Below are 26733 nucleotides of genomic sequence, written 5' to 3'. Positions count from 1 at the left end.
TCAGACCCAGTGCCCTCTGCTACATTTACGCATAAGGTCAAATACCTTTAAATGGTGTCATGGTTTTAATGGTAAAAATAATAACCCCCTGCAATAACCCTTACTGTCTTTTAAGAAGCATTTAATATTATTTTGATAAACATGTTTATTTATGTAACACCAGGTGAGAAATATAAGATTGTTTTTCTAACCCTTTTCAACTGCATTTACTTTATGCTTTTAGTTTATGCTGGCCTGGTGTTATTGGCCCACTTGCTGATACGTTTCAGTGAATTTGCACTTTACAACAAGGTGATTTGCTCATATTTTCTGTTTAATCAGCAATAGTCAGAAAGCCTAAGTACAGTTTTTGTTTTATTAAAAAATATATAATCAATTATTATAGAATGACCTCACTCAATAAACACATGGCTACAAGTTATTAAAAAGCTTCCATCCCAAATTGTTATTTTCTCCACTATTCTTTCTAATTGGTGTAAAACTTCATATAAGCTGATTCATACACTTAAAATGAACTCCTTTCTGTTTTGATTTTATTTTTTCTATTTTAATGAAGGAACTAACTCAGTTGGCCTACAGGTATACTAAAAGCATGTGTAATAAATGTGATTATTATCAGTATACAATGAAGTCATGGGTGAATAATCCAGTTTGGAGGGCACCGCAAGAAGAGAGAGGAAAAAAATAAAAAGCACATTCATGTTTGCCTTAGCAGTAGTAATACCAATGTCAATGTCAAAATCACAGAGCTCTTTAAAGGTTTCCTTACCTGATGGTGTTATTCCTCTGAATATACATGGCTGATGTTTGCTGAACTCAGATATCCATCCTCCACTTCTTACTGTTTGCTACTGCATGAATGGCACCAGTCTGGAGTTACAAATGGCCAGGAACAACAAAGGAGCAAAAATAATAGCCATGTTTTATATAATTATCTGTTAAAAGTACCAAGGTTGATGGTTAGTAGTGATAATCAATCTGTGTAAAATTAAGACGGACAAAATTGCGCAATCATTATCCAATCTGTATTTAAAAAAAAGGTACGAACAGCTTCCAGTGAAGAGAAATGAGGTTATATCCCAATCTGAGAGCCCTATTCAGGTTTACACATTAGAAACCACGTTCGCCATCCTGTCATCCTGCCCTTCCGATTTCAGCAACAAGGCACCCCACCATTCTTGGAAGGGATTTGTCCCACAAATAAAACAGATGCAGACAGAAAGAGTTTGCCAACAGGGAATCTTCCCAGTCATTTGCTGGCTTTCTTGTACCTTCTGTGCTCTGCGAAAATTATAATGAAATGAAGTTCACTTAAAAACTCCTGACTCCCGAGATCTTAAAATCAGAATTTAAACAGCCTAAAAAAATCACCGTGTGACACAATATGACTCTGTCCAGCAGGTAGTGCAGGTGGAGGAACTTTGCCCTGGGAACTTTCTAAATAATCGCAGCAGGTCTGACCCGCACATGGCATTAATGGACAAAAAAACATAAAAAAATAAAAATAGTACAAATGCTATGAACGACCGGAGCGCTGAAGGTTCAGATGTAAGCACAAAAATTAAGCATCTGAGTGTGGATATAATATCATCTCATATAAAACGTTGCTCTTTGTCAGACAGTAAAAAACATGTTAAAAATCAAAATGTATATTAGGAATTGCAAAGGAAAGAAAATGGCATGAGTGAAAAACATCCCTCATGGAAATGTCAGAGATAAAGGGCTGAAATGTCACATCAATTAAAACGGGGGACAGTTAGTAGTTCATTAAAGGAAGGGCCATATTGCACAATTGGGGACTTGCTGGCAACCTGTGCTATCTGGACCAGACTGACAGCCTCTCCAGATGGCGCGGAAATCCTGGTGGACTTCAAAAGATCTCGGCGGGGGCGGCAGTTTGCTTCACGCTCCCATCCTTGACACCGGCCGAGGACGAGCGAATCCGCCCCCGTGTCGCTAGGCACCAGTACGAGGAGGGCGGGGGGGAGGGTGGAGGGTACACCAGCACTACCCAGCAGCCCATGCGCTGGTGCGTGAGATCAGAAATGCGTTGCGTGACTTTGGCACGCCGATGTTAATTACACAGTACACGGAGCATGGTCCGTCCGTGCACCGGAAGCGTGTCGGGCGCCTCTTAGATGAGCGAGTGGCCTTAGCCTGAGGTCTTCCTTGAAGATCAAACACGACACGGTCCTGCTGCGAGAATGTCGGTCGGGGGTAAAAATAGTAATAATTTGTGGAATCTATTATTCGCTGGTAGGGAACTTCAACCTGGAGTCATCCGCCTATACATTCTTAATTATAGTTTTTCATCAGTGTGCCCAGTAGCTAGCCTCCTAAAATACCTTAACTACCGAAAGCCATGTACTCGGGGATTTGATCTTTAGGGTACACGTGCTTGTTTGTTTCTTTCTTTGTCGGTTGTGTGTCTGTTAATTAATTCATTAACTGGTTAATTAATTAAATAATTCTTTTGGTGTATTTCCTCAATAAGTATATTTATTTATATTTATGTGAACAGCTGTGAACAAACAGAACAAATAATAAATGATGGATACTTATTTTTACCGTATATAATAACAGATTGAGTTTGTCAGCTTCTTTAACGATTAATGGTGCGCTTATCTGTGTATGTATCGATCCAGTACTTACAGGTACTTACGCTGTCTGAAGACATCTACAGTAAAAATTTCAACGTTAATGTTTAATGTTCACTTTTAATCCACTTTTTTTTCTAAAAGAGCAATACGCGTATAATGGTTCATCAAGTTAATTTGAACAGTGATATCGTCATGCTTTAGTTTGAAATGTGCCATGCAATATGTATTTATGCAGTTCAGTGAGATACTAAATTTGAAAATATTTTGCATAATTTGAAATTTCACCTCATGCTCCCAGTGCAAGCATACTTCATTAAAATGATTTAGTCCATTGGCTTTCTTTTTTGTGCGTTGATCAGATCTACCCCATTACACCACAATGCAAGCATAACAAGGAGAAATTCCATCACCCACATCTCTGCTAAATTAACTAGCTGACCCTGAGTAATTTCTATCTGATTGACAAAAATGGAATCCAAAATCAGGCAATGTGACATCATTGGTTCCATGCAAGAAAGTCCATCACTTTCCCTAAGTGAGTGATTACGAAAATGACAAATTCAATTACGACCGAACAATATGAAATTAATTCCAAATGTGTCCTTTAGTTTGATCACTGCTGCTGAAATTTTAGTGGGAACAGAATTACCTCATCATCCTTGTCACATTCAATGACTTCATTTCCCCTTAATATGCCTCCTCTGACTTTCACGAAAGTTCTTGAAAGTTTCACCGGAAAAAGGTGGGGAAAAAAATTGTAATTTATTTCAGGTACACGATATTTAATCTCACGAAAGTGCGAGCAGGGCCAGCTAATAGTGTGATGTTTAGTGCCTTTGGTTCTGAAGGCCATAGGTTCAGACTTTTTCTACTCTTGTGCTTAATGTTAGCTTAATGTTCAAAGTTTCTTTTGTGACAAGTGATACTGAAATGCAAGTGATTTGTTTTCTTATTGTGGGGTGTGTGACAGCTAACATGCTTGATCATTTGGCAGTGACTTCTTTAAGCAATATACATGTTGTTGGACTCTTGTACAGGTGCCTGGGCATTTTGTGGCCCCTGACGGGAGTATTTACGACACGGTGTAAATAAGAAAGTCTGACAAAAGACCAGACCAGGGTGTTGAAGGGCACTGGGAGCTCTGTGGATCCACAAAATTCACTAATATCTAATGCAATCATTATAACAAGAAATAATAACACAATTATAATAAAATTAAAAATAATATCAGTTATTTACCTTGATAATTCACTGACGGGCCAAAAACTGGTAGATGCAGAAATCACAGAATCATCTAAAGCTCATTCACCGGCTTCTCTTCTTTTACATTTTTTCCACTCTTTTGAAAAACTTAAGGCAATTCTAACAATTCCCGAACACACATCGAGTGATGGTGTGTGACGTGGTCCGTGATTTGAATTGATGTTCCAGGTTAAATACTTCTTAAAAAGTTTGTATCAGCAAAAGGTTGTGAGCTGGACACAAACTCTCATTCCAGGCCATCCTGGTCCAATCCGAGCAGTCTTTTAAGGTAATTACAGTGCTTGCCTTTTCATTTAGCTGACACTTTTCTCTAAAGCAACTTAAAATGAATCTGGGTCCTTCAAGTCTGAATTAGCAAAGAGCTGAAGCTGTGGTATTAAATTTGAATGCATGACAGTGTGCATGTTCTCAGTGTAAACTATTTTTTTTTATGGTTTTCTAAGGCTGTTGGCCATAACACAGACCAGAAGAGGGAAAGTCATGGGAAAAGGCAAGTTCCCAGTGGTCTTCATGATGGGGGTCGGGTCCGTGTGTTGTACCATTGTGGTCCGTTCAGCCTCATTAGCAGGGCTATGCATATTAATAGCCACTGCACAGATCTGTCTTGGCCCACTCTCACTGCAGGTTAATGAATATGGCTGCAGGGGTTCATGGGAAATTACTCACATTTGTAAGTGGAACTGCAGGTGATTTAACTGTACCCCATTTATAGAATTTAATTACAATTTTTTGACAAAAACTAAATTGGGCAAAATTCCTAAATCTGCAAAGAACCATTTCACTCGTATTGAAATGTTTTGATAATTTGTAATGAAATGCAGCCCAAATTCCCTTTAACACTCATAAAATCAACGATGGATTTTAGTTTTTCTGCTTTTTAAAACAAATCTAATATGATATACAATGCAAGATCAGAAAATGATCCTTTCAGCATATTTTTGAAGTAATTTGGATGTAGATATCATTATAAATTAAAAATCCAGGTTCTGGGTGACAGTATTAATTGTGGTGATTATTATTTATAGTCACAACGAATGAAGAGAAGAAAAAGATGAGAATGAAGAGAAATTCCACCATAACACCTTTTTTCCTTAAAAGTGTTGCTGACATAATAAAAGTGCGATTGGGGTTTACATGTTTGAAACAACAACCTGTTCTTAGCCATATGAAAAAAGTTACATTTCCTGGCCTACCTGAATAACTTGAGGTAGAACAGATTATGCAAAAGTACAAAAAAACTTAGATATAAGCTGCAGGGAAAACTTCTTTTTATCTGTTCCTGTGTTGTTTACATCCGTAGAAGCAGAAGACAAACACAAGGCGCTGTTTTGGTTAAAGAGTTGGAATTATCAGAGAGAATGAGGCAATAAAAATCATGCAAATGCAAAGCAAAGTAAACCGACACAGGATCGCTGGCACCTTCTCTGCTAGTGACCTTTCGCTTCATGATGAAAAACAAATGTCAGGTGTAGAAGGGGCATCTGGCTTTGCTGAGGATATTGTTTGATAGGCTTGATCAGTTCACTTCATTGTAATAATCTGTGGAAAGTAGGGTAATTTTCAACCCTTAAACAGAGCTCCTGATTTATTTATTTGGAACTGGACAGTTTAACCTCCACTTAGTGGGAGGTGGCAGTGTAATGATCGGGGCCCCTCGTATTTACCCAAAGATCACAGGCTTCAATCCCATCTCCAACTGTGGTACCCTTGAGCAAAGTATTTACGCTGACTTGCTCCAAAGAATGACTCAGCTGTACAAATGGATAAACAATCGTAAGTCACTTTTGGTGAAAAGTGTCAGATGAATAAATGTAACCCTAGTTGCCGAGGCAGTGGAGCAAATCAAACAGATACACTGACTTCTTGTCATCTGGTAAACAGTGATTTGCTAGTTCTTCCATATAAAACTTTTTCACGACGTTCATCAAGCATTCCCAACATTCCCCAGCTGTAATACTACTACTACTACTACCACTAATAATAATAATAATAATAATAATAATAATAATAATTTTTTGTATTCAGTTTTTTAATATTTACTTTGCTAATGCTTACATAACAGATATAACTCCTAACTGCAAACGCTTTCAGCGAGTCATTCATTCCGGCTGACTTCTGTAAACATTAGGCTGTGAACGCGACCGTGGCTAGTTTGCATAAAATGATCACGGGGTCGCGTTCTCGCCGATGATTGGAGCGCGCTCTTACCCTGCGACGCTGTGCAACGGAACAGTGCGGAAGTGCAGCACGTGCGAGTTCCTGTAAGTACGCAGTAGAGTTGTGGCGCAGATTGTGCAACAGCACGACATTGGACGTTTAAAACGTTCGCGAAACGACTGTGTCGGATATGGAGGGCTACTTATTTCCTCGGTTGTAGTGCTTTAGCTGCCTAATACGTACATATTTCCATTCCGACAGACGTTCAACTTCAGTCTTCACACACACTTGACACGCGGTGTCACGCGACGACTCGAGTCGAGAGTTCAGATCTGTGTTTTAGTCGACTCGAGTAAGTCTTGAGGCCGCACGCAGCGAAAAACAATGTTGTTAAAGCACTTAACTTCAGCTTTTCGTGTTTTGCAGTTTAAAACTCACTCACTTTTTTTTCCCTCCTGACGCAGTGACGGAGACTTAACAACAACAAGCATGTAGTTAGAAGTTTGACGTGTCTTACTAGCCATGAGATACGGCCATGAGTGGCACTCATTTGTGACAATGTTATAAATCATAAATGCCAGTTTAGTCCGATTTCCCTAGAGTTTTGTGCGAACTAAAGTCTATGGTGTAACAGTGTGTGAGTGTTTGAAGTTTGTACGGGGTGGAGTCCGGGGGAAGGAGTGTGTTAGTTGTTGTATGCAATAATAATACACGCTGGTCTGTTTCAACTTAAGCAAAGCATAATACATAGTAGTCTGTGGTTTACCTTGTGTATAGAATAAAAAGTGGTTTGTTTAACACAGGGATAAAGTATAGTGAGTGGTCTGTGTTTGAACTTTTATATAATAAAGTGCATAGAGTGATTTAAATCATATGCATGGACCATGGTCTGCTTTCACTTAGTGATTGTTCTTCTAACTTATGAATACAGACTACATCGACTTGTCTGTTTGAACTGAACTTCAGTATATAAAGTATATAGTGGTCTGTGTTTGATTGGAATTTGAACTTCTGTTTACAGTGTATAAAGAAATATTTTCCCTGTCTTTTATATTCACTTCTGTCCATCGCTTCCCTGCTGCAGAATTCGCACTAAAATGTCAGTGGGGGGAAAAAAGTGAGCGGAACTGAGTATTTCGTGGAGCAACTGAAGAAAAATGGGTTCACGTACACAGCGGCTGGAAGCTTCCTCCATATTTCTGGCAGTTATTGTTTGGAGAGAAGGTGACAAGATTGATGCGGTATTGTAAATCACGAGAGCCCTGTCTCACTCAGCACCAGATATCAGCAACCTTTCCTCATCTCATGTCTATCCATCTATCCTGAATGGAGATTAATGCCGCTGAGCTCTATTCTTAGATTTGTTGAGGCCGGTTGTGTCTCGACCTTCTGGTAAATTATTAGATCTTTCAGTTCTCAAGCTTTGAGTGTAATTTCCTCGGTAAGTGTCTCGCACACTTAAATACCCTGACACGTGTAAAGAAAGAGAAGGAAAAAATACACACCAGTCTCTCTAATCCGGAATCATAATGTGGTGTGTTATTGAATTGGGTTTTATTGTTTACTGTAACTGTTTTTTGCAACACAATACATGCTTGTTTCAAATCAGGAAGCTTGTTAATATTTAATAGTTTAGCCCTTGTACATGTTTGCTGTACTCATAGTATTAACTTTTCTCTTTGTTTGTATTTTGTTTAAGGAAACTAATTACTGATTAGATGTGAAGTTATTTTCCTTTTGTTTAATTAATCACAGAAGGCAACAGTAGTTGTTTTTATTAAAGGTTTTAGAATTCTTGTGCAACAACAATTTGTAGAGAAAGTTGCAGCGTGCAGCAGAAGATTCAAAGTCTTAGGCCCAAGGGTGCTCCAGTTATAATTTATTTGTTTATTTTTTTCTCTATTTATTTTTATCCTATTTTAAGTAGTTCTCGGTCCTTATTCTGGATGTTTTCATTTATAGACTTACATTTGTCTGCTGTTCTGTTGCAGTTTGTGCTATATACTCATCTGCACATCAAAGGATTTTGAGTTTTTCTGCCACCTAGGTAAATGTGTATCCAGAATTTATGCATTAGTTTTGAGTTAAGGCACATAGTTCTTAAATGATTTAAATTGATGTAACTAATCAGTTCAATTACATCAGTTACCTTTTTAAAAAAACAAAAAAAGACTAATGCGCTTTACTGCAGGTAGCCCTGTTTAAGTGCAGTTTAACAGCAAACGCATCATAACTGACCACACATTTATCTGAGAAATTACAAGCAAGATATTGGAAAATTAAGATATTTCTATATGAATGAGTTTTAATTAAACTGAAATGTAATGGTTATTAAAGCCTCCTATGTTTAAATGATTGAAATTTGCTGATGAAGTATGAAAATGATGCATTGTACATGGAATATTTGATACTTGAGGGTAAAAGAAATGGTGATGTTGACACAGTGCAATGGTTGGTAGCAGTACCTTGCCTTAAATATGGTATTTTTACTGTGATTGGTCCACAGGAAACCAGTTTGTCCTCTGGCTTGGTCTCAGGTTGGACAGTCCGTAGTGTGTGAGGAAGTAGTTATCCTGTCAACTCATTTCTTACCACAAACGGAATTGGTAGTTTTTTTGTGTAAAATGTGTTACTGAGCATAGTTAATGTGATGAACACCACCAAATGTAAATGCATTCACAGTCATCATCATCATCATCATCATCATTATTGTTGTGTTAGGAAAGTGTTCATTCTTATTTGAAGTCTTATACTCTGCATTACGAAAAACTCAAGTAAAATTTTCAGGTTGGTGAGAGTGATTTCAGAGATCAAAGATGCAGTAAATCTGGTTACTCATTGCTGGGAGCTAACTTGCTGTTTTAGTGTAATATGGTTTGATAGTTCAGCTGCTAGAGATGTAAAATTAGGTAGTTGGGACTTTAACTGCCTTAAATTATAAATGCAGTGTCTTTTATTGTTTTATCTGAAAATGTGTTCTAAGTTAATTTATATATTACCAGTGCAACTGATGTTAGGTTACAGCAATATGCACCTTTAGAATCCTGGGAAATAATATATTTTGTCCTAATATGTCATTCTCTGTGTTGCTCATAGTCGTCTCATTAAAGGGTTGGGGGCCCAGGCCAGCTGCTGACTATTCCCCATAGAAATATTTTAATTATGTTGTTTGGCTCAAAAAGACCGATTTGAAATATGGCAAGATACACATTTCCTTTGTGGAATCTAAGTCATACACTTATTTTTAACTGAGGTGGTTTTGTAATGGTATTACATTACAGATAACATACAAAATTGAAATACTTTTTCCAGGAACAGCTTTTCAAGGAACACCATTTCTTTTTTTAACCAAAGACAAATTTTGAATTGGTTTGCTTTATGTTCACAATAAAAAAGATTTTATTTGAAGATTTGCAACCATTATGTTTGTGTTTTTTGAAATATATATTTTCTCTCTTTCCATATTTTTATATATATAGAAGTAATCTTATCTTTTTAATATTCTACAGAAACTGGTAGTAATAGTTTACATCTGTAATTTTAAGGTGCTGAACTCAGTAAGTAAATATAACTGTTTTCAAATTCTTAATACAACATTAAATACAACCCAAAAGAAAAGTTTTTGGATTACTTTTAAATAAATTGACTCGTGTGATAAGGTTTACTTGAAGCATGCCTTTTCACAGATGACCATGGTATGTTACATGGGAGGTCTTGTTGAACATAGTCTACAGCATCTGGGTGTACTTTGCAACATTTAGACATAAATCACTGCTTATACGTATTTGTGCTTTGCTTGCTGCATCTCATCATGTAACAAAGTTTTCCTTAACCGTAAAATAATGGAGAAACAGTTTCTGGGTTACAGATTTTGTAAATAGCACAGGAAGTGGAACAAAAAGTCTTCACAATCGATGAAGGCCAAGTTGTTTTGAATTCACGATTCAATGGCAGGCTTTGTTCACTCGTCATCTCTGTTCTCAAACCGGCTGGTTTGACTCCGTAAGATGACTTGTTCTGATTTGGTTTGTGTGAAATTAACTGGTAATGAAGAATTTTGCTCGTCATGGAGCTTGAGCGATAGCAACTTTGTGAATTGACTGTAACGCTGGGCATTGTTCTTACATACCTACATTTTACCCTGGATTTTAAGTTAGTTGGTTAGTTTATCATATATGGAGGAAAAAAAAAACATTTAGTGGATGGTATAGAAAAAAATTTATAGCGCAAGCATATTGACTTGTTCTTCATGAATTTGTATATTGCAATATACAAAGTAATGCACTTATTTGTATTTTTTTTCCTTTTCCATGAGAACCTGAATCATGTTGTTCTTGATGTGTTCTTGTTGGTACTTTTTCCAATCTTGGTTGTTTTAAATGTTTTTATATTCATGTCACTACTTCCTGTATTGTGGCTAATAAATTATGTTACATTAGTAATCATTGATTTTTCTTTATATAAAGAATGTAAATATCTGAAGGTGTATGTAGAAGATCATTTTATGGATGGAGTTAGTTGAGGTTCACGGAAACACTTGCTTTGACCTAGACAAAGTGGGATTCTGTGGACCCCTGGGTGGTTTACACGCTGTTTACCCCATAGAGGCAGCTCCCTGGCTGGAAGGATCGCTGGCCTGCCAGCTGTCTTTTGCCACTCAGTGTGATTTCCGTTAAGCGGCCCGGGCAACCTGCCATATACTGGTAAGCTGCTTTGCTCATTCTTGTCACCTCTTGGAAGGAAAAATCTGTTGACCTCAATTAGTGGAAAGACTTTTGAAGGGCTACAAACTGAAGCCTGCTAGTTAGTTTCATTCTGTTTAATGCATTTATGTATTTTTTTTTTTAATACAGCTGGTGCAGTTTTCCGATATAAGCATGGCATGGTATTCAGTCATTTATACCTGATATGTAGCAGTTGCTGTCTCTTGTAAAAAAAATACTAGACTACAGCACACCAAGAATTGTTCTGTAACTATGGGTCCCTCATGCAGTCCATCAAGGAATGGCTTTCTCACGTAACTTGCCCGCATTTGTTGTTGTTTTTTAAATGTTCTTCCTTTAAGTTATTGTGTAAAGTTTTTAACATTTCATATTTACCTTACTTGTACTCAGTGCCTTGAATGGTATTTACATACCGTTATGCTGAGCGTGCTGGAAAAAATCTTTCTTCTGTAAACATTGTTACATCTTCATCTAATGTAGCTTTTGAACTTAAAGCCAAATTAAAAATTATAACTGTTCTGTTCTCTTTAGCCTTTTCTTTAGTAATGTCACTGCCAGGTTCATAGCACTTAATTTACATAACATATAATTTCATAGTGTTCTTTACATATAGTTTTGTAAATCATAATAAGGACTTCTCAATAAAAGTCTCATGGGTAGAAAAAAATGGCTTGGAAAAAAGTGTTTGGTTTTTATTATTGCCAGCGTCTATTTTGGTCATCAAAGAAGCTGTGCTTTACTGCTGTTGTTAAGAGCTGAAAGCCGGTGCCTCTGGGGGTTCGAACCCAGTGGAACAAATTTAATGCAAGAAAAACATCCTGAACATCAACCAGAAATGACATATCGAAAATAATGTTTTGCTATCTGGGGAATCGTTTAGCAGACAACAGGACTGACTGCATTGTTTTCTCTGTTTATTTGTTATGTAGAAATACACTGCAAAAAGTTGTAAATGTTGCATAGCTCCTCATGTATGTACTAGTCCTTTTTAATGTAAAATTGAAAAAAAGGAAAAAAAAAAGTGTTTCATAAAATGTTTAAATCTATATCCAGTGTGTGCTGTGTTAAGGGCTTGCTTATCATTTCTTCCCTGCCTATACACATTCAGAGCATGATGAAGAGCATCATCCCCTGCAAGCTGACTTGGGTCACACTGGACAGCCCCCTGGGGAGGATAAAAGTCAGTGGATGTGAAGAGGGCGTCCATGACATCAGCATCCAGGCGGACACAAGGCTCACCGAAGGGTAGGCGAGAAGCTTGGGTGCAATTTGATTAATAAAAGCATTAAATTTACAGCCAGAAAGAATCTATAGATGTGATGGAGTGGAACATGTCTCATCAACCAGTGAAAAGTTTCACGGATCCCCAAAGAAATGAGCAGGGGGAAGTTTGTACCAGAGCAAAGAGGAGACACTTTTGAAGACCTTTTTTGAGTTAAGAATAAGAAATTTGGTAGCACAAACATGATAGCAGCAAATATTGCAAGCATTTACAGTGCTTAAGCACCGCACGTTTTAAAACCTGGCCATGAAACTTGAAAATGATTTTAATTTTTTTTTCCCCTGTCTGTCTTGTATTTTAAACATAACATTTTCAACCATTCATTAAACACATATAGGTGCAGGTTTTTGGTATTTATTCAACAGCCATCTGCGACAGTTTTTATAAATGCCCCACCCATTATTCCTAACATGTTATTAATCAGTAAGGTATTTTTAAACTCAAAAGTTTGTGTTATTTCTTACATGGTAACGAACAGAGACAAACGTGTTCATGGTTGTGAAAGTCAGCTTTTCCTTAAATGCCAAAGAACCTCGTTTGGTCAAACAAAACATGACTCATCACCTTGGCTGTGCTGCTTGGCTTTACTCACTGAGATAATACTTTGGTAACAACATATAAATGGTCCTCGTTTGCCCTACAATATGATCATACATTTACATGTAACTTCTCTATTCCATACTGTACATATTCTGTGTACCTCCAGCAATGTTAAGTTGCTGTAGTTAATAAGTGAGTATCGCCAAGGGATTTGAAGTCTCCGTTGCACCTGAACAAACCTGAAACCATCTAGCAACAGGGTTACAGATGTCTGACAAATGAAAGTTAATATTGACAGCTGCTTTCAGGTTAGAAATACATGGTGTAGTGTTGATTATGAAGTCCTCTGATATCAGTCTGTTCTGTCATGTCAGACCTGTTAGCATTATGAATTGAAATGATTGCTGTGAGTTCTGCTTTATCACATTCAACACTTGAGTCTGAAATTATTCTATTGAAAATAATTACCCACAATTCATTGCTTATTAGTTGAATTTTGTTTTAACAGCATTAATTTATGAAAAATGTAATATTTCCATTAATATGTTTGTAAGTTTAAGTTGACGTATCATAGTTGTGACCAAACTTTTAAAGTTTCACTATGTTTCAGCTTCAGTTCAGTGTTCCCTTAATTCTAATGAAAACAAAATATGACTGCAAGAATACCAGGCACATTTTCAGTTTTTTCTTTTTTTAAAGACATTGTGAAGTCCTCATGATGTGTATTTCAAAAGAAATATATACATATTTATATATATTGTTTTTTGACAGGCAGGGCAAGATGCCCATTTTGTATAAATTTTATGTATATAAAATATTAAACTTTCACTGGTTATGATAAAATTCTGTTGACATTTATAGAAATTTTGGAAGAATTTTATCTTTTTCATATATTTACTCTAAACTTTCACTGCCTATTTATGGATAGTTCACTTAAACTAAATGGAACAGGATGAAAGTAGATATACTGCGTTGGCAACAATGATGAAAGACTGTATTACGTTTAAAGTGTTTTTAAATGTTAGCATTAAAAAAATCCATTTCTTTCTAATATGAGGGCTTCTATTTTATCTTGGTCAGTTCTCTTAACAGTCATAGAGACAGGAAAAGCAGCATATTTTAATACTGGTCTTCAGTACAGGAACTGAAGAAAAAGAGGGAAAGCATGCAGAATGCCCTAAAACAATTTATTTTATAGATGTTGCAATTTGCTTCTTATGATGTCATAAGCAATACTGAAATAAAAGTAGTTGATGTCAACATGAGCTGCAACATACCTACTTATTCCAGTAAGACTGATTTTTTTTGTGTGTTTTCAGTTATGTGATGGACTTTGAGCTTTGAAACATTTAACTTTCTTAATTTTGAGAAAAAAAATGTTGTTTTAAAGGACACATATTTACGTATCATTGGTTTTCTTTGTTGTATTTAATTTCGGGGGTGCGGTGGCACAGTGGGTTGGACCACAGTCCTGCTCTCCGGTGGGTCTGGGGTTCGAGTCCCGCTTGGGGTGCCTTGCGACGGACTGGCATCCCGTCCTGGGTGTGTCCCCTCCCCCTCCGGCCTTACGCCCTGTGTTACCGGGTATGCTCCGGTTCCCCACGACCCCGTCTGGGACAAGCGGTTCTGAAAGTGTGTGTGTGTGTGTGTGTGTGTGTGTGTGTGTGTGTGTGTGTGTGTGTGTGTGTGTGTGTGTGTGTGGGGTTATGATAAAATAATTTTGTGGTAAAACTAAGGGACACAATGGGTTTGCATACTTTAAAGAAATGCTGTGTGTGTGTGTGTGTGTGTGTGTGTGTGTAAAATTTGTATATAATCATAAATATTTTAATTGCTATCTTTAAAATTTTTCAAACAGTGCAAAAAAATTATACTTGTTAATGAGTGTGAAGATTAATGGTACAGAGTTTGGATCCCGGAAGATGTCTTATTTAACAATGCAGAATAATTTTTCTCCTCTATCTGAACATGCTTTAGTTCCTGTGTAAAGGTTCAGTAAACAGATGCAAATTTAATGATTTGCATCAGTAAAGCATTTCACAATTTAATATTCTTAGCTTTATCTTACATTATGGGATTCTTTTTTGCAGAGCTAGACTTAATATCTTCAATAGTTCAGATACTGGTTTTGCTATTTTGCTGAAAATAAAATGTATCAAGCCTATTGCTAAGTATTTCCTTTTGGGAAGATGCTGTTCTGTCTAAATCGATTTAGTACAATTTCAGTGTGGTTTTTCTGTTAGTGTTAAGAACTGAGTAAAGATGAATTTGCAGTAAGGTTCTTTCCATTGTTAGCTGTTTTTTACTTTAAACTGATATTTAATATGCACAAAATTCCTTATTGCATACAATTTAATTCAATTTTAAAATAAAGGAAAAAAAAATGTATTGGAGGGACAAAGGTTAATTGGTAGCAAGTCACAGTTTACAATCCCATTAACCAGAACAATGTTATACCAAATATTCAGTGTTCCAAATAGAAAACTAAGCCAATTGAAACTGCCCTGAAGCTGATGCTGTACCACAGCATAAGTCGTCCCCCCCCAGTCTTTTCTTCCATGCTTCTACCACTGTGAATAACCATTGAATGCCTTTTGTGAAAAGTATTATCTGATAAGAGAGAAGAATCAAAATTTGATGGATGTCAAAAGGTTGGCACAATTAGGTATGAAGAACATCAGTTTAGCTCTCATTCCGGTAAGTATTAGCTACATTTACATGTATTAATTTAGCGGACGTTTTTCTCCAAAGCGATGTACATCTCAGAGAAAATACAATTTGTGCATTACATTAGGAGAAAGAGAGAGATAGTTGCAGACGGGATTCTTAAGTAAACCTAGTTTTTCTTTCCAGTTTATGCACCGATGTTAATCGCAGGAGTACACACACAAAACTCGGGATAGACGAATACTGATCACCTTCCTACATTTTTTTTTTTTTTTTTAAGTACACAAACATTTACATACAATACAGGAGTAGTGGCTGTCTAAAGGCTTACAGTTGTTTTGAGGCTTTCAGAGTTAAAGTTGGGAAATAGGTTATAGTCTAACAGATGGAGGGGTTAATATTATGTGGAGAGAAGTATTGAAATTATCAAATGAGGACCCATAGTTTGTTCTTAGGTCATTGTAAGGATTGAATAAAATTAAATGTATTGTAAGGAACTAGAGGAAGTCATGTTTACATTTATCAAAATTTACCTTTTTGTCTGAAAGGATACTGGTTATGTGTATGTTCTATGTACGTCACAAATTCCAAGGCTTAGATAGCTGGGATCTTTCAGTTTATTCTTATTTAAAATGCACATATGTAATGGAAATGCTTTTTTTCCCTTTTTTGTTAAGCAACTTATTATCAGTGATGTATTGGATAAAATTATGAGTACTGTATCAAAACTACTTCTCAATGATTTTAAATTATAAAAAAAATGAATAAATGAATACAGTTAATGCACTCTTTCTTGTTATATTGAAATATTGTTTGTTGTTGTAGCTTCAGGACTGAGAACCAGCAAAACACCTGTGTTTAAACAGTATGAGGTGAAGATGCAGAAATGACTAAACATAATTGCTGAGAAATAAAAGACCAGATAACATTTTCAAGAAATGGTTCAGCATGCAAATTAAACCTCTGGAATGAATTCCACAGATGGTGTCTCTAGCTTTAGGCCAAATGATATGCCACATGTTATTGCAAAATGTTATAAGTATATAGCTTTTATGCTGAGAGCATCATGTCCGCTCGTGTCTGGGAAGCTGCATACAAGCAAAAAGACTGACTGTGTCATGCTGAGCCCTGCTGTCAGATCATTGGTAATCTGTGTTGATTCAAGGAAATGCTCTTTTAAAATGCTGTGGACTCAAAAGCATTCCAAAAAAACATATTGATCTAGATCTTGCTGCTTGTAGCAAGCTTTGAATAGTGGCAAAAGTATTACACCAACTGTAAATGTGAATATTTGAAATGGTTTTGCTTATTGGTTTTTTTTTTTTTGTTGGAAGGAATCATAGTGTCCTTAGTTTATGGAAAATTCTAGATCCCTGTACTGTAATTGTATAAAGGATGTTGCTTTCAAAAACTTTCAGTGAAGTAATAGTTCATTAGTGTTGTTGTACCCCAGTCGTGCATTTGTATCGGAATTCACAGTAGGGTTGTACCTCGTTACAACCATCCAAGTTACAAATTTTCAAATCCCGGTTTGTTTGTTTTTAATTGTAGCTCCTTTCCGGTTTAATTTTTTTAGATTCTCTGTTTCAGAAAGAAAAATGGTCTGCCTTTCTCCTTGTTGCCATTGGATGGCCGCAAAATGCACTCAGATTAGAGTCTCAAATGGCACCATGTGCAGAGTGAGCAAGAGTGGGGACTTTGGGCTGATCTTAGTCAGCAATTTTTTTTTTAATCTGTAATAGCTATTTTCAAGAGTTTTACTGTGAAGTGAATTAATCAAGGTACGCATTACTTTTTTAACTGCAAACGTAACCAAATTCTGGCAAATGTATTTCTGAAATGCATCATTTGCTTCCTCATGGCCAGCTTTGTTAGTTTACCATAAAGTTGATTGTCCAACACACTGCAAGTCACTCTGCTTTCCCTGCCCCACTGGATCATGGCCTCTGATGGAGGAACGTGCCACCATCTCACGTGTGGAAAGCCAAACACAACACCTTGAAGAGGTGATTGAAATACAACATCTCCACAATTTCTAAAGCCAATAATAAAATCAATTTGATGATAATAATAATAGTAGTTAATAGTAATTAATAATAATTAATAATTCTGGTATCCCATGCACATTGTATCCTGTTTCAAGCCTGGTGTTTGTTTCCAGTGTGGAGGAAGATTGAGACCCTGGGTAAGGTGTTGATGAAAACAGAATAACTCTTGAATTAAAATTAGTTAGTTAATTGTTGCTATCGCTGATGTTTTTAATAGAACCTAAACTATAAATAAATCAAGAATTGGTTTGGGAAGTACTTTCTTTTTTGCTTCTTTAAATTCTATATCAGTATGATTTGTGTAGCTTTTCAGTTTGTTTTAGAGAAATGATTAAATTCTTTAGTAATTCAGTGGTTTAGACATTTGAAGTATTTAATTAAAATGGACAGGGAAAGCCTTTGTGTAGTCATTATACTTGTGTCTGATTTTCCTTGCTGCATTATGTAGATTCACTTGGTTCCATTTCTAATTTGTTTGTCTTGAATCATATTTGCAGTACAATGTGACACTCAGAACGTTTTGAGTGAAGCAAGATAAAAAGAATATACTGGGGGAAAAAAAAATCTGACATTTAAACAAACTGATTTTAGCAGCAATATTACGGCAATATTATTAGATTGTTCTGTGTTCAGGAGCTCCATTTATCACGAATAATGATTGTATCCATATCACTTCTGCATCACAAAAATGTTCCCAGTCAGATTTAGCTGGAGGCAAGTGATATCTTCAAGTAAACAGTATATGAAAACCATATCTTACAATGATAGATCACCTAATTTTGTTGTGACAGTTTTTTTTTCTCTTTGCAACAAACATCTGTCATTGAAAAGCAATTCACACATTCAGCTGCCAAAATTGTGTAGGTTTGTCACATCGACCGTAGCACCAATTAGAGGTCCGTAATGTGTAGTGACACCACATTACCAGGATGCAAAATTGACATAATCTGGTGTTTTAATGCATATTTGTTTGAATGTAAGTGACTTGGTTTCAATGAAAATCCAGTAAGTGGTTGTTTTTTTTCAGTGTTTATGTATTTGCAAAAGTGCACATTAGTCTGTATTTCCAAAGCAGTAAATTAAATTATCATAAACACAGCATAATGCCAATAGTTTGTGCCAATGATCAGAAGATGTACAGAAACAATTTTGTTGGTTTAATTCAAATGCTGTCTTCAAAAGTTGTTCAATAGATATACAGTTATTCATAAACTACTAAAAGTTTTAAAGTAATGGAATAAATTTGTAGAAAAAATATTTAATGTTTTGCTGTATTGTATTTCCGTAAAAAGGATGGCTAGCTCATAGGTTTAAAATTTTGGCAGTTTAATCTTAAATATGCTGAAAAGTTACTTTATTAAGATTTAATTATTGTACTGCACTATTTTTTCTCTTAGCGATTTGTATTATTTCTTAAATGCCCACTGAAAATTGAGTGTAATTTAACTATTGTATTCAGGTCTATACTGTACAATACACTGTTCTTGCTATTTTCAGGCTGTTTGTTTGAGGTGATGTAGGTGGGACTTATTCCTCTTTCAGCATACTTTATGAGGGGCCTAAATGTTGAGCGTTGGAAATCAGGGCCTCTTGTTAGAGACCCTCCTCCAGGGCATTGAGCAGGTGCACCTGAAAGCATCCATCTCCATTTAGTCATTTCCGCCACTCGCCAGCCCAGCAGACAGGTCATGCATTTTGTTTTTCTGCAATAAAAAATAATGTGAAAGATAGAAGAAATAAAGGAGTCATAGAGTTGTACTGGTCATTGTCAAAAATATAAATTCTGAAATAAGGCTGTAATATAAATACTCTGGCTGTGTTCAGAGCTTGTGATCCCTTTGGGGCTTACAAGAGTCATCCCAGTGGAATAAAACATCCTGTGACTGTAAGGTGCAGTCTGTTTTTTGGGTCCCTAATTATTTACGGTTTGCCAGGTTTTTATCAGTGAAATCAACTCTCACACTGTGTTCAGAATTTATAGACAGTATTTTCACCACTTTAATGGTGTTTTGTCATGGCCTGCTGAAGGCTGCAACTTAGTAGCTTTATATTTGAATAGACAACTTTTGTTCTTTAAACGCATCAGGAAATTCTGATGACTGTGTTTATTCATACTTTGCTTAGTTTCATATGTGAATTTACAAAATTTAGCTCACAACAAAGTAAATATAAATACACATACTTGTCCTTAAATGACACACAGTAACTCTTTCATTAAACAACTCTTCAAATCCTCCACTATCAAAGGAGGGACATGTTGGGAGCTCCAGTGTATGAATTTCTTATTTCTAAACAGCAAAATACATAGTACAGAACAAACATAAAGACAGCTTGCCCTGTCCTCTTTCCCTTTTCTCATGTTTTTTGAATTGTGTAGTGTAGGAAACGATGTATTACCACTTTTTGAAGTGTGACATGTCTGCATGAGATGGAAGGAAAAGCTGAGGTTATTTTTCATTTTGTTCCTGTTTGAAAAATTCAGAAGACCAAAATCGCACCCTGACAAAATTTCGCAAGCATATTATTTTACAGTGCTTTGGCCAATTTGTCTGTCAGTTTTCCTGATAGGTAGCAGGACCAGCAAAGGCAATTTAGCCTGTGAGGTCCTAAAGAGAAATGTCAGAGAAGCCCATGTCACTTACTGTATTAGAGCTTGAGTAGTTTTATTTTCAGCAAGTGTTAGGAACTGATACAGGTATCAATCATTTTTGGTTACTGGCACATCATACATTCAGTTCCCTTACAGTGAATTAGTGAAACTATGTTCCTATGGTTTTCCTAACATGGACATGCAGTTTTCACTCTGGCTGTTATGCCTAGCTCTTTATTTAATTGGGATTGTAATTTCTTTTTATATTTCATTTTGTGATATGCTTTAAAACTGTTTAGTCTAATTGCCAGGTAGTGTTTTAAATGGCAGTAACAATGATTATTTTCTTGTTTGTTTGCAGAGAAATTTCATTAAGGTACAGCTGTGACCTCTGGATAATAAACCACATACATTTATTTCTTACACAAACTGTAAGCAGTGCTAGTGTCATCTAATAATTGAGGTAGTTGGAATACTGTCATGCATATAAAAAAAAAAAAATCACAAATTTTGACTTTTTTTTCTTTCTAGTGTAAGAGTACCGATATAATTGCAGTGGTGTTTTAATAACTCTGTGGGGTTGCATTTCCCCTCATCCACAAAGGCAGTATGTTCCTGCCTGTTGTTGCTTCCTCGCCTCTGGGCAGAGCAATGTAGAAGACTTAACTTTCAGTCAGTTCCAAGTTTTATTTGCGTAACTTCTTTCAAAAGCAAATTTACATTGAATTTGTAATAAATTCTGTACACTAAGTTTACTAAATGTTGTACTGTAGTAATTATTATTAATGAGCATCTGAATCCTCTTTTAAGATCCTCATCTGGTCCTGTATTTTGCACTCAGGTGGCAGACAACCCAGTCAAAAGCTGCATCAGCATCAAAGTAGAAAGCTGTTTTTGAAATGTGAAGCTGAGGTATTCTTCTATACCCAAGATTGTTTAGCTTGTTGTTGTTACTGTACTCTGTGGTGTCATTGTGCTCCACATGAGTAGGTATAGCCTTATCGTATGTTTAGTTCTTTATTGGAAACATTTTTTTTTTTATTGCCGCAAAAGCAACATTGGGTCACAGTGATGTACGGAGGCAACAACACAGAGTATTACTAGAAACAGCTGCAAGTATAGATCAGTCTCGGCAAATTACAGTATTTCTCAAAGTGATTGAGGTCCATTGTCCAAAAGAGTACATACATATGAGTTTTCTTTCAGAATTTGTTATATTTGTACATTCAAATTAACTGACAGAAGATAAAATGGGAAAATTCTTTACTAACATACTCTATAGACCACACTTGCTGTTAAATAAATTTTGTAAAATCCTTCTTGTTTGTTAAAACTGTTGCAGGACTTAAAATTTTAACTGAACTATGGACAGACTGATTTGGATTTAGTGTAATAGGAATTAGTATTTTTTTTATTTTTTTAGGATTTCCTAAGGATCCTTCAGTTTCATTTAATCAGCTGTAAGTGATGTTCCTGGGCAATTTTTGATACATGCTAGCAGAGGTACAGTGTTAGAGTATATCTTAGAGTAGATTGTATCTTTAGGGCTACAAATGGTACAGTATGGTTGATGGTAACGTAGTATGCAGAGAAGGCAGTTTTCCACTGGTGTGCAGTAGGGTTTTTTTTAATTACATTCTCTTAACCATTGTTAGAACATTATCAAAATGTACTTGATTGTATTGTTTGACATTTATGTTTAACCTTTTAAATGTGTGTAGCAGATTCCCTATATTTCAATTTACTGTAAATGTACATTACATGAGCCATATTTTCTCACTGCTTTAAGTGAACATTTTCATCTAATACTGTGCATTACCAATTATATATTTTCTTTATTGCATATTAAATGATCATTGTTACATTAATTAAATATAAAAAACATGGGGTAGAAAACATGTCTTTGCATCAACTGAGTAATCATCTTCTCCAGATACAGGCTATCCAGGTATGTGTGCATACTTAATACACTATTAGCATACCATGGATAAATAATAAACATCCAGCCTCATTTGCCTATAAATATAGACAATTTATTTGCACATCTGAATGCCTGTCACACATTTAGTATATGATCGACCAGAAAATGTAATTGGCAAGAACCATGTTTTTAATTATTTTTATAGGGCAGGGGATCTGGCTCTTTTGACACAAAGCCATATAAAGCTACTTGTGATTTTATGCACATTGTTTTAGTTAATGATTTTCAGCTGTTTGTTGTTCCTCTGATAGCACCAAAAATGCACCATATGCTCAGCCAAAAGACAAATGATTAGCAAATGAAATTCTGGACAGCTGTCTCACTAAAAAGCGTTTGGTTGATAGCATTCTACTATAATAATTAGCTTAAGCTTTGGGTTAATTAACTTTCTACCTGGATATGCATAATAATGGGAGGCTGCAATAAAAATGTGGCTTCCATTACATCAACAACATTGCAGTTGTTTCATTTTTAGAATTTTATGAACATATTGAAATTTCACTGATGGGTGATTAATCCTGAGAATATTGTCACATATAGTGCAGTAAATTCTATTTGCGAGCAAGATAATGCTGAAACAACTGGTGTCCACAGTATACTATAAATGTTTTTTTTAATACTTCTGAAATATTTCTGATGACTTTGAATGTTTTGTTTGAGGATCAAGGTCACAGAAAATAACAGAAATGTTATTTAGAAGCCTGACATTAGTGAATAGTTGAATCATGACGATTAATATTGAGAATAATGAACCAGTAAAAATGAAATATGCTCTGTTAAGCTGAGTCTGTCCTGGAGCATTTCCCCTAAGATCTACTTTCCTTTTTTGTCACAGGCTTATAAGATATTTGTACTGCTGTCTAATATCAAGCAATTTTCACAGTTACCTCTTTCTCAGTATTCTCCTGTCTTAATTTTAGATGTCACACCAGTGAAACTGAACCCTATTAAAATAAACAGCTGATTTTTGGAGTGTGTTATTATTTTTGACCTGGAAATGAGTCCAAATGAGAGAAAGCTTTCCACCAGTCCACCTCAGCTGGCACGGACATCCTAGATACTCGCTAATATCCTCGTCAGCTGTTGAAAGCGGGCGGCGTAGTGGAGTGTGTTGTCGATAAGGGAGTAACAGTGTACTTTTGCCTGAGCACCCGTCAGCCAAAAGTCCAATAGCAGCTCCAGTAACTATGAGGTATTCACACTGTATTAATATATGCACAAATATGTATTGATTGTATGTTGTTCATTTGAATTGATGCATTTAATTTCATTACAAAGGGTTTTTCTTCCTGTTCTGTGTGTGTGTGTGTGTGTGTGTGTGTGTGTGTGTATGTGTGAAGAAAGCAAAGCTTTGGTTTTACCTTTGGTTTCTGCCTTCTGGTCACTCGCTGGATTTCAAGAGAACCCCCTATGGCCACTCCATGAAAGTTTTATTGGGCCGTCAAGAGTCATATTTCAGCACAGGCAACATTTGGATACAATTTTCTGAGCCTCTCCAGCCTGGGCGGTCGGTCCCCCAGTGACTTTGTCTGCAGAATGGAGAGATCTCTCTTTGTGGTGCCAAGGCTATTCTCAGGGAAGTGTGTTGTGACATTTTCAGTGTGGCTATGCCAAGTCAGTGAGTACAAGGTTTCCATCTGCATACTCAACTCCATTAAGCTTTCAGCATCCAAAGTATAAACAGTGCTCTTCAAAGAAAGACATAGAATGGGCAGTTCAAGCTTACAGTTTTCTACTATTAATTGCTAGAAAAAGAACATCTGTTCAGCTTTTCTCAATGTGTGATACTGTGTAATATGTGTAATATGGGTGCAATTTCTACACGTAATATTACTGCCATAGTAGTGCAAATTATATTTAACTCATACTCATTAACAGGAAGAGAAATATATAATTGATAAAAACTAGGAAAAGGTTTTTAAATTTCCCTTTGTTTTCTCCCACCCCAATTTCCCTTGTCTTTGCCCAGATGTGACTCAATGAAACCTGTTCATTTCAATGACTCTTCTTTGGGTGCTTCTCCCCATCTGTGCCTTGTTTTTGAATTCCTTTGGTCTCAAAGGGTTGTCTCCTAGTTATAGTGGCTGTTCAGTTTGCAGTGTAGACAGATTAAATGTACAACCTATAAATTTGCTCCCATCCCCCATGTGCATACAAAGGCTGACTGAAAATTTTAGAAAGACATATTGTTCGTATAGCGGTGAGCAGAAAAACAATGCCATTTTAACATGTAGTATAGTGTGTTCATTAATAAATATTGCATGCATTTTAAAAAGTATCTGTTTGAATATATCTGTGTCACCAGTTTTAATGTAACATTCACAAGATTGTTTAGCAAATAAGATGAAATAAGACCTTCATGTCTTCATATAAAAAAAAAAAGAGTGGAGTAGGGCGATGTTTTCCTGATATCCCAAACTGAAGTAGGACAAGACTCAATTATGGAACAATGCTGCTTAGCTCTTATCTGCATGTGGCACTAAACATGGATTTGGTATGGGATTTGAGTGGGGTTGAGTGCTTCAGTGTTAAGCACCCAAAACTCTTGGGGACTACCACTAATTTCCTCTCATTAAGAATGAAAAATATGCAAGAGCTCTGTGTAGTGATGGCATGTGCAGGCAACGATTACCATCCCGGCAGTCTAATCAAGGGCCAGGGCTCTGCCTCAAGTTAAGCTGTGTAATGTTGAGACTCGTGTCTCCGGATTTGTAGCATACCTGTTTGTTTGACGTCGACATAATTTATTTATCATTTGGTATGCCGTTTTTGAGTACTTTTCAGGATATTTGTCCAGATTGTGAGGAGCCATGCTCCACTGCAGGCTTATTTCATTCATATATGCCTTTGAAGTGTCCCATTCAGTCTCAGTAGAGAATTTTTTTCCCCCCATCTTCCAGGCAGTGTACTGGGGTTTCCTAGAGAAACTACAGGTGCACTAAAAATGCAGTATTAGAAATATATTTTACATTGCAGCACTGAAGTTGCAGCTTTGTTGATGATGGGACAGTCAGTTTAATTCACTCTTGCTACTGGAGAGAAGCTGAAAAAGACTATGAAAGAGCCAGCTTGCTCTGTCAAACAGTGCTTCATGATACTCTTCACTGATCTGAGTCAATAAGCATTTTGTTGGGGAAAAAGGAATATGCACAAGTACTTCTGTTTGACTTTGTGCTGGAGAGGGGAAATTTGGGGATCATAAATATTATGAACCATAGGTCAGCATCCAGACAGCTCTCTGAAAATATAATGTGCAGAAATACAATACAAGAACTGATGCTTGACAGGTACATCTCTGATATGTAGGTACAGTGATACTAGTTTGTTCTAAGACATTTTTTGTGTTTAAGTTGCAGGTCTCCACTGGGCAGTTTACCATGCCTTAAATACAGTGACCCTGAAGTCATTTTTTTGATGGGGAACATACTAAGAATGCAAAAGGCATGTATAAATTGTTTGGGGAATAATTTGTGTCTGTGTTACTCGTGTGTGTGTGTGTGTGTGTGTGTGTGTGTGTGTGTGTGTGTGTGTGTGTGTGAGAGAGAGAGACAATTCAAGTATTTTAAATTATTCAGCCTTTTATAATACAGACTCAGTATGGGCAACAATAAAATCTTGAAGCTTCAGAGTCCAGTGCAACCTTTACATTATTGTTGCCTAGGGGCAGGATGAGAGTGTTTAGCAGAAATTTCTCCCAGCCATTTATAAAAGAACAAGGAGAGTGGTTGTAGGGTTAACATAAATCATCAAGGTATCCTAGCCTTCGGGGGTTTGTGGAGGTTGTTCTGGTCTGGCTAATTGCCATAGCGTATGTGCAAGCAGGTTGTCGTCTGTGGCCTTGCACAGTGATATTTACTCATCCATTCGCTTAGATGGTGCCTCGCTCTCAACATGGTGGCACGGTGTTTGCAGAATCTCGAGTACACTCAATTTAAATTGCATCCCTTTAATCCAGTCAGGCTATCGGCATGTTTAAAAAAACAGCAGGTCGCGTGTCACAATTAAAAAAAAAAAAAAGAAAAATCAGCCATGAAGAGCTAGTAACTTAAAATGTGCTTCATTATTATTCTCTCTCCATCTCAATTAATAGAAGGAGCAGAAGCAAGGTGATGCGTCTTTTGAAAACCATTAATTATTTCAACAAGCAGGATATGTGATGCTATACTTCAATTCTAAAACAGAAGAAAACTGTCTAATATGACCTCTGACATTCATAACTTTTTAATCACTTGCTAGGTGTGGCTGAAGTAACACCCAATTTGCATAATTGAATGTTAACATGCAAAAACGACAAGACTTTGGCAGCTGAGGATGGCGGTTAGTGAAATATTAGTTAAAATGGCTATTTCTGTACTGCTGTTTCAAAGTAAAGCATTAAGCAAATGAATAATGTATTCATACCAAAACAGATTGTTATTTTTGGTACAGGCATGCTGAGTTTTTACTCAGTTTTCAGGCTTGGAAATATTATTTTCCTCAAATTCAGTTTCTTTGAATTTTTTTTTTCTTTTTTTTTTAAATTCTGAATGGCATATTTATTTAAAGAGAAAATAGTATTCCAGCAGAAAGTAGTACAATTGTAATAATTTTTCTTCAGCTTAGTTTAGAATTGTCTGTATTTACGTACGCCCATGCATAACTGATTTTTATTTATTTAGCTTACACAGTTGCACAGAATAACTTACTATGTCTGTTTTGTACAGTAAGCTACTTACAGTTACTTTTATACAGCTGAATATTTTACTGGAATGCTTCAAAATAAGTAACTTGCTGAGGAGTGCTGCAGCGGACGGGGAATTTGAATATACTTTAGATTGCAATACAGTAGCCCTAACCACTTTGTAAGATGTTACTCATGGATTTTTACATGGATATTAGTTT

General features: G+C 36.2%; 1 protein-coding gene across 1 annotated transcript in view; it reads left to right on the top strand.

Moving 5' to 3' along the window:
• The first annotated feature begins 6093 nt into the window (after window positions 1-6093).
• LOC108932891 (methylated-DNA--protein-cysteine methyltransferase) overlaps window positions 6094-26733 on the top strand; it is a 43036-nt gene continuing 22396 nt past the window's right edge. The window contains exons 1-2 of the mRNA XM_018749594.2: window positions 6094-6124; window positions 11853-11989. Of these exons, the coding sequence (XP_018605110.2) occupies window positions 11856-11989 (134 nt within the window). The 5' untranslated portion in view covers window positions 6094-6124; window positions 11853-11855. The remainder of the gene's footprint in view (window positions 6125-11852; window positions 11990-26733) is intronic.

This window comes from Scleropages formosus, chromosome 4, assembly GCF_900964775.1.
Source record: "Scleropages formosus chromosome 4, fSclFor1.1, whole genome shotgun sequence".
In the NCBI taxonomy this organism is placed as follows: Eukaryota; Metazoa; Chordata; class Actinopteri; order Osteoglossiformes; family Osteoglossidae; genus Scleropages; species Scleropages formosus.
This window is presented reverse-complemented; position numbering and strand designations above follow the sequence as displayed.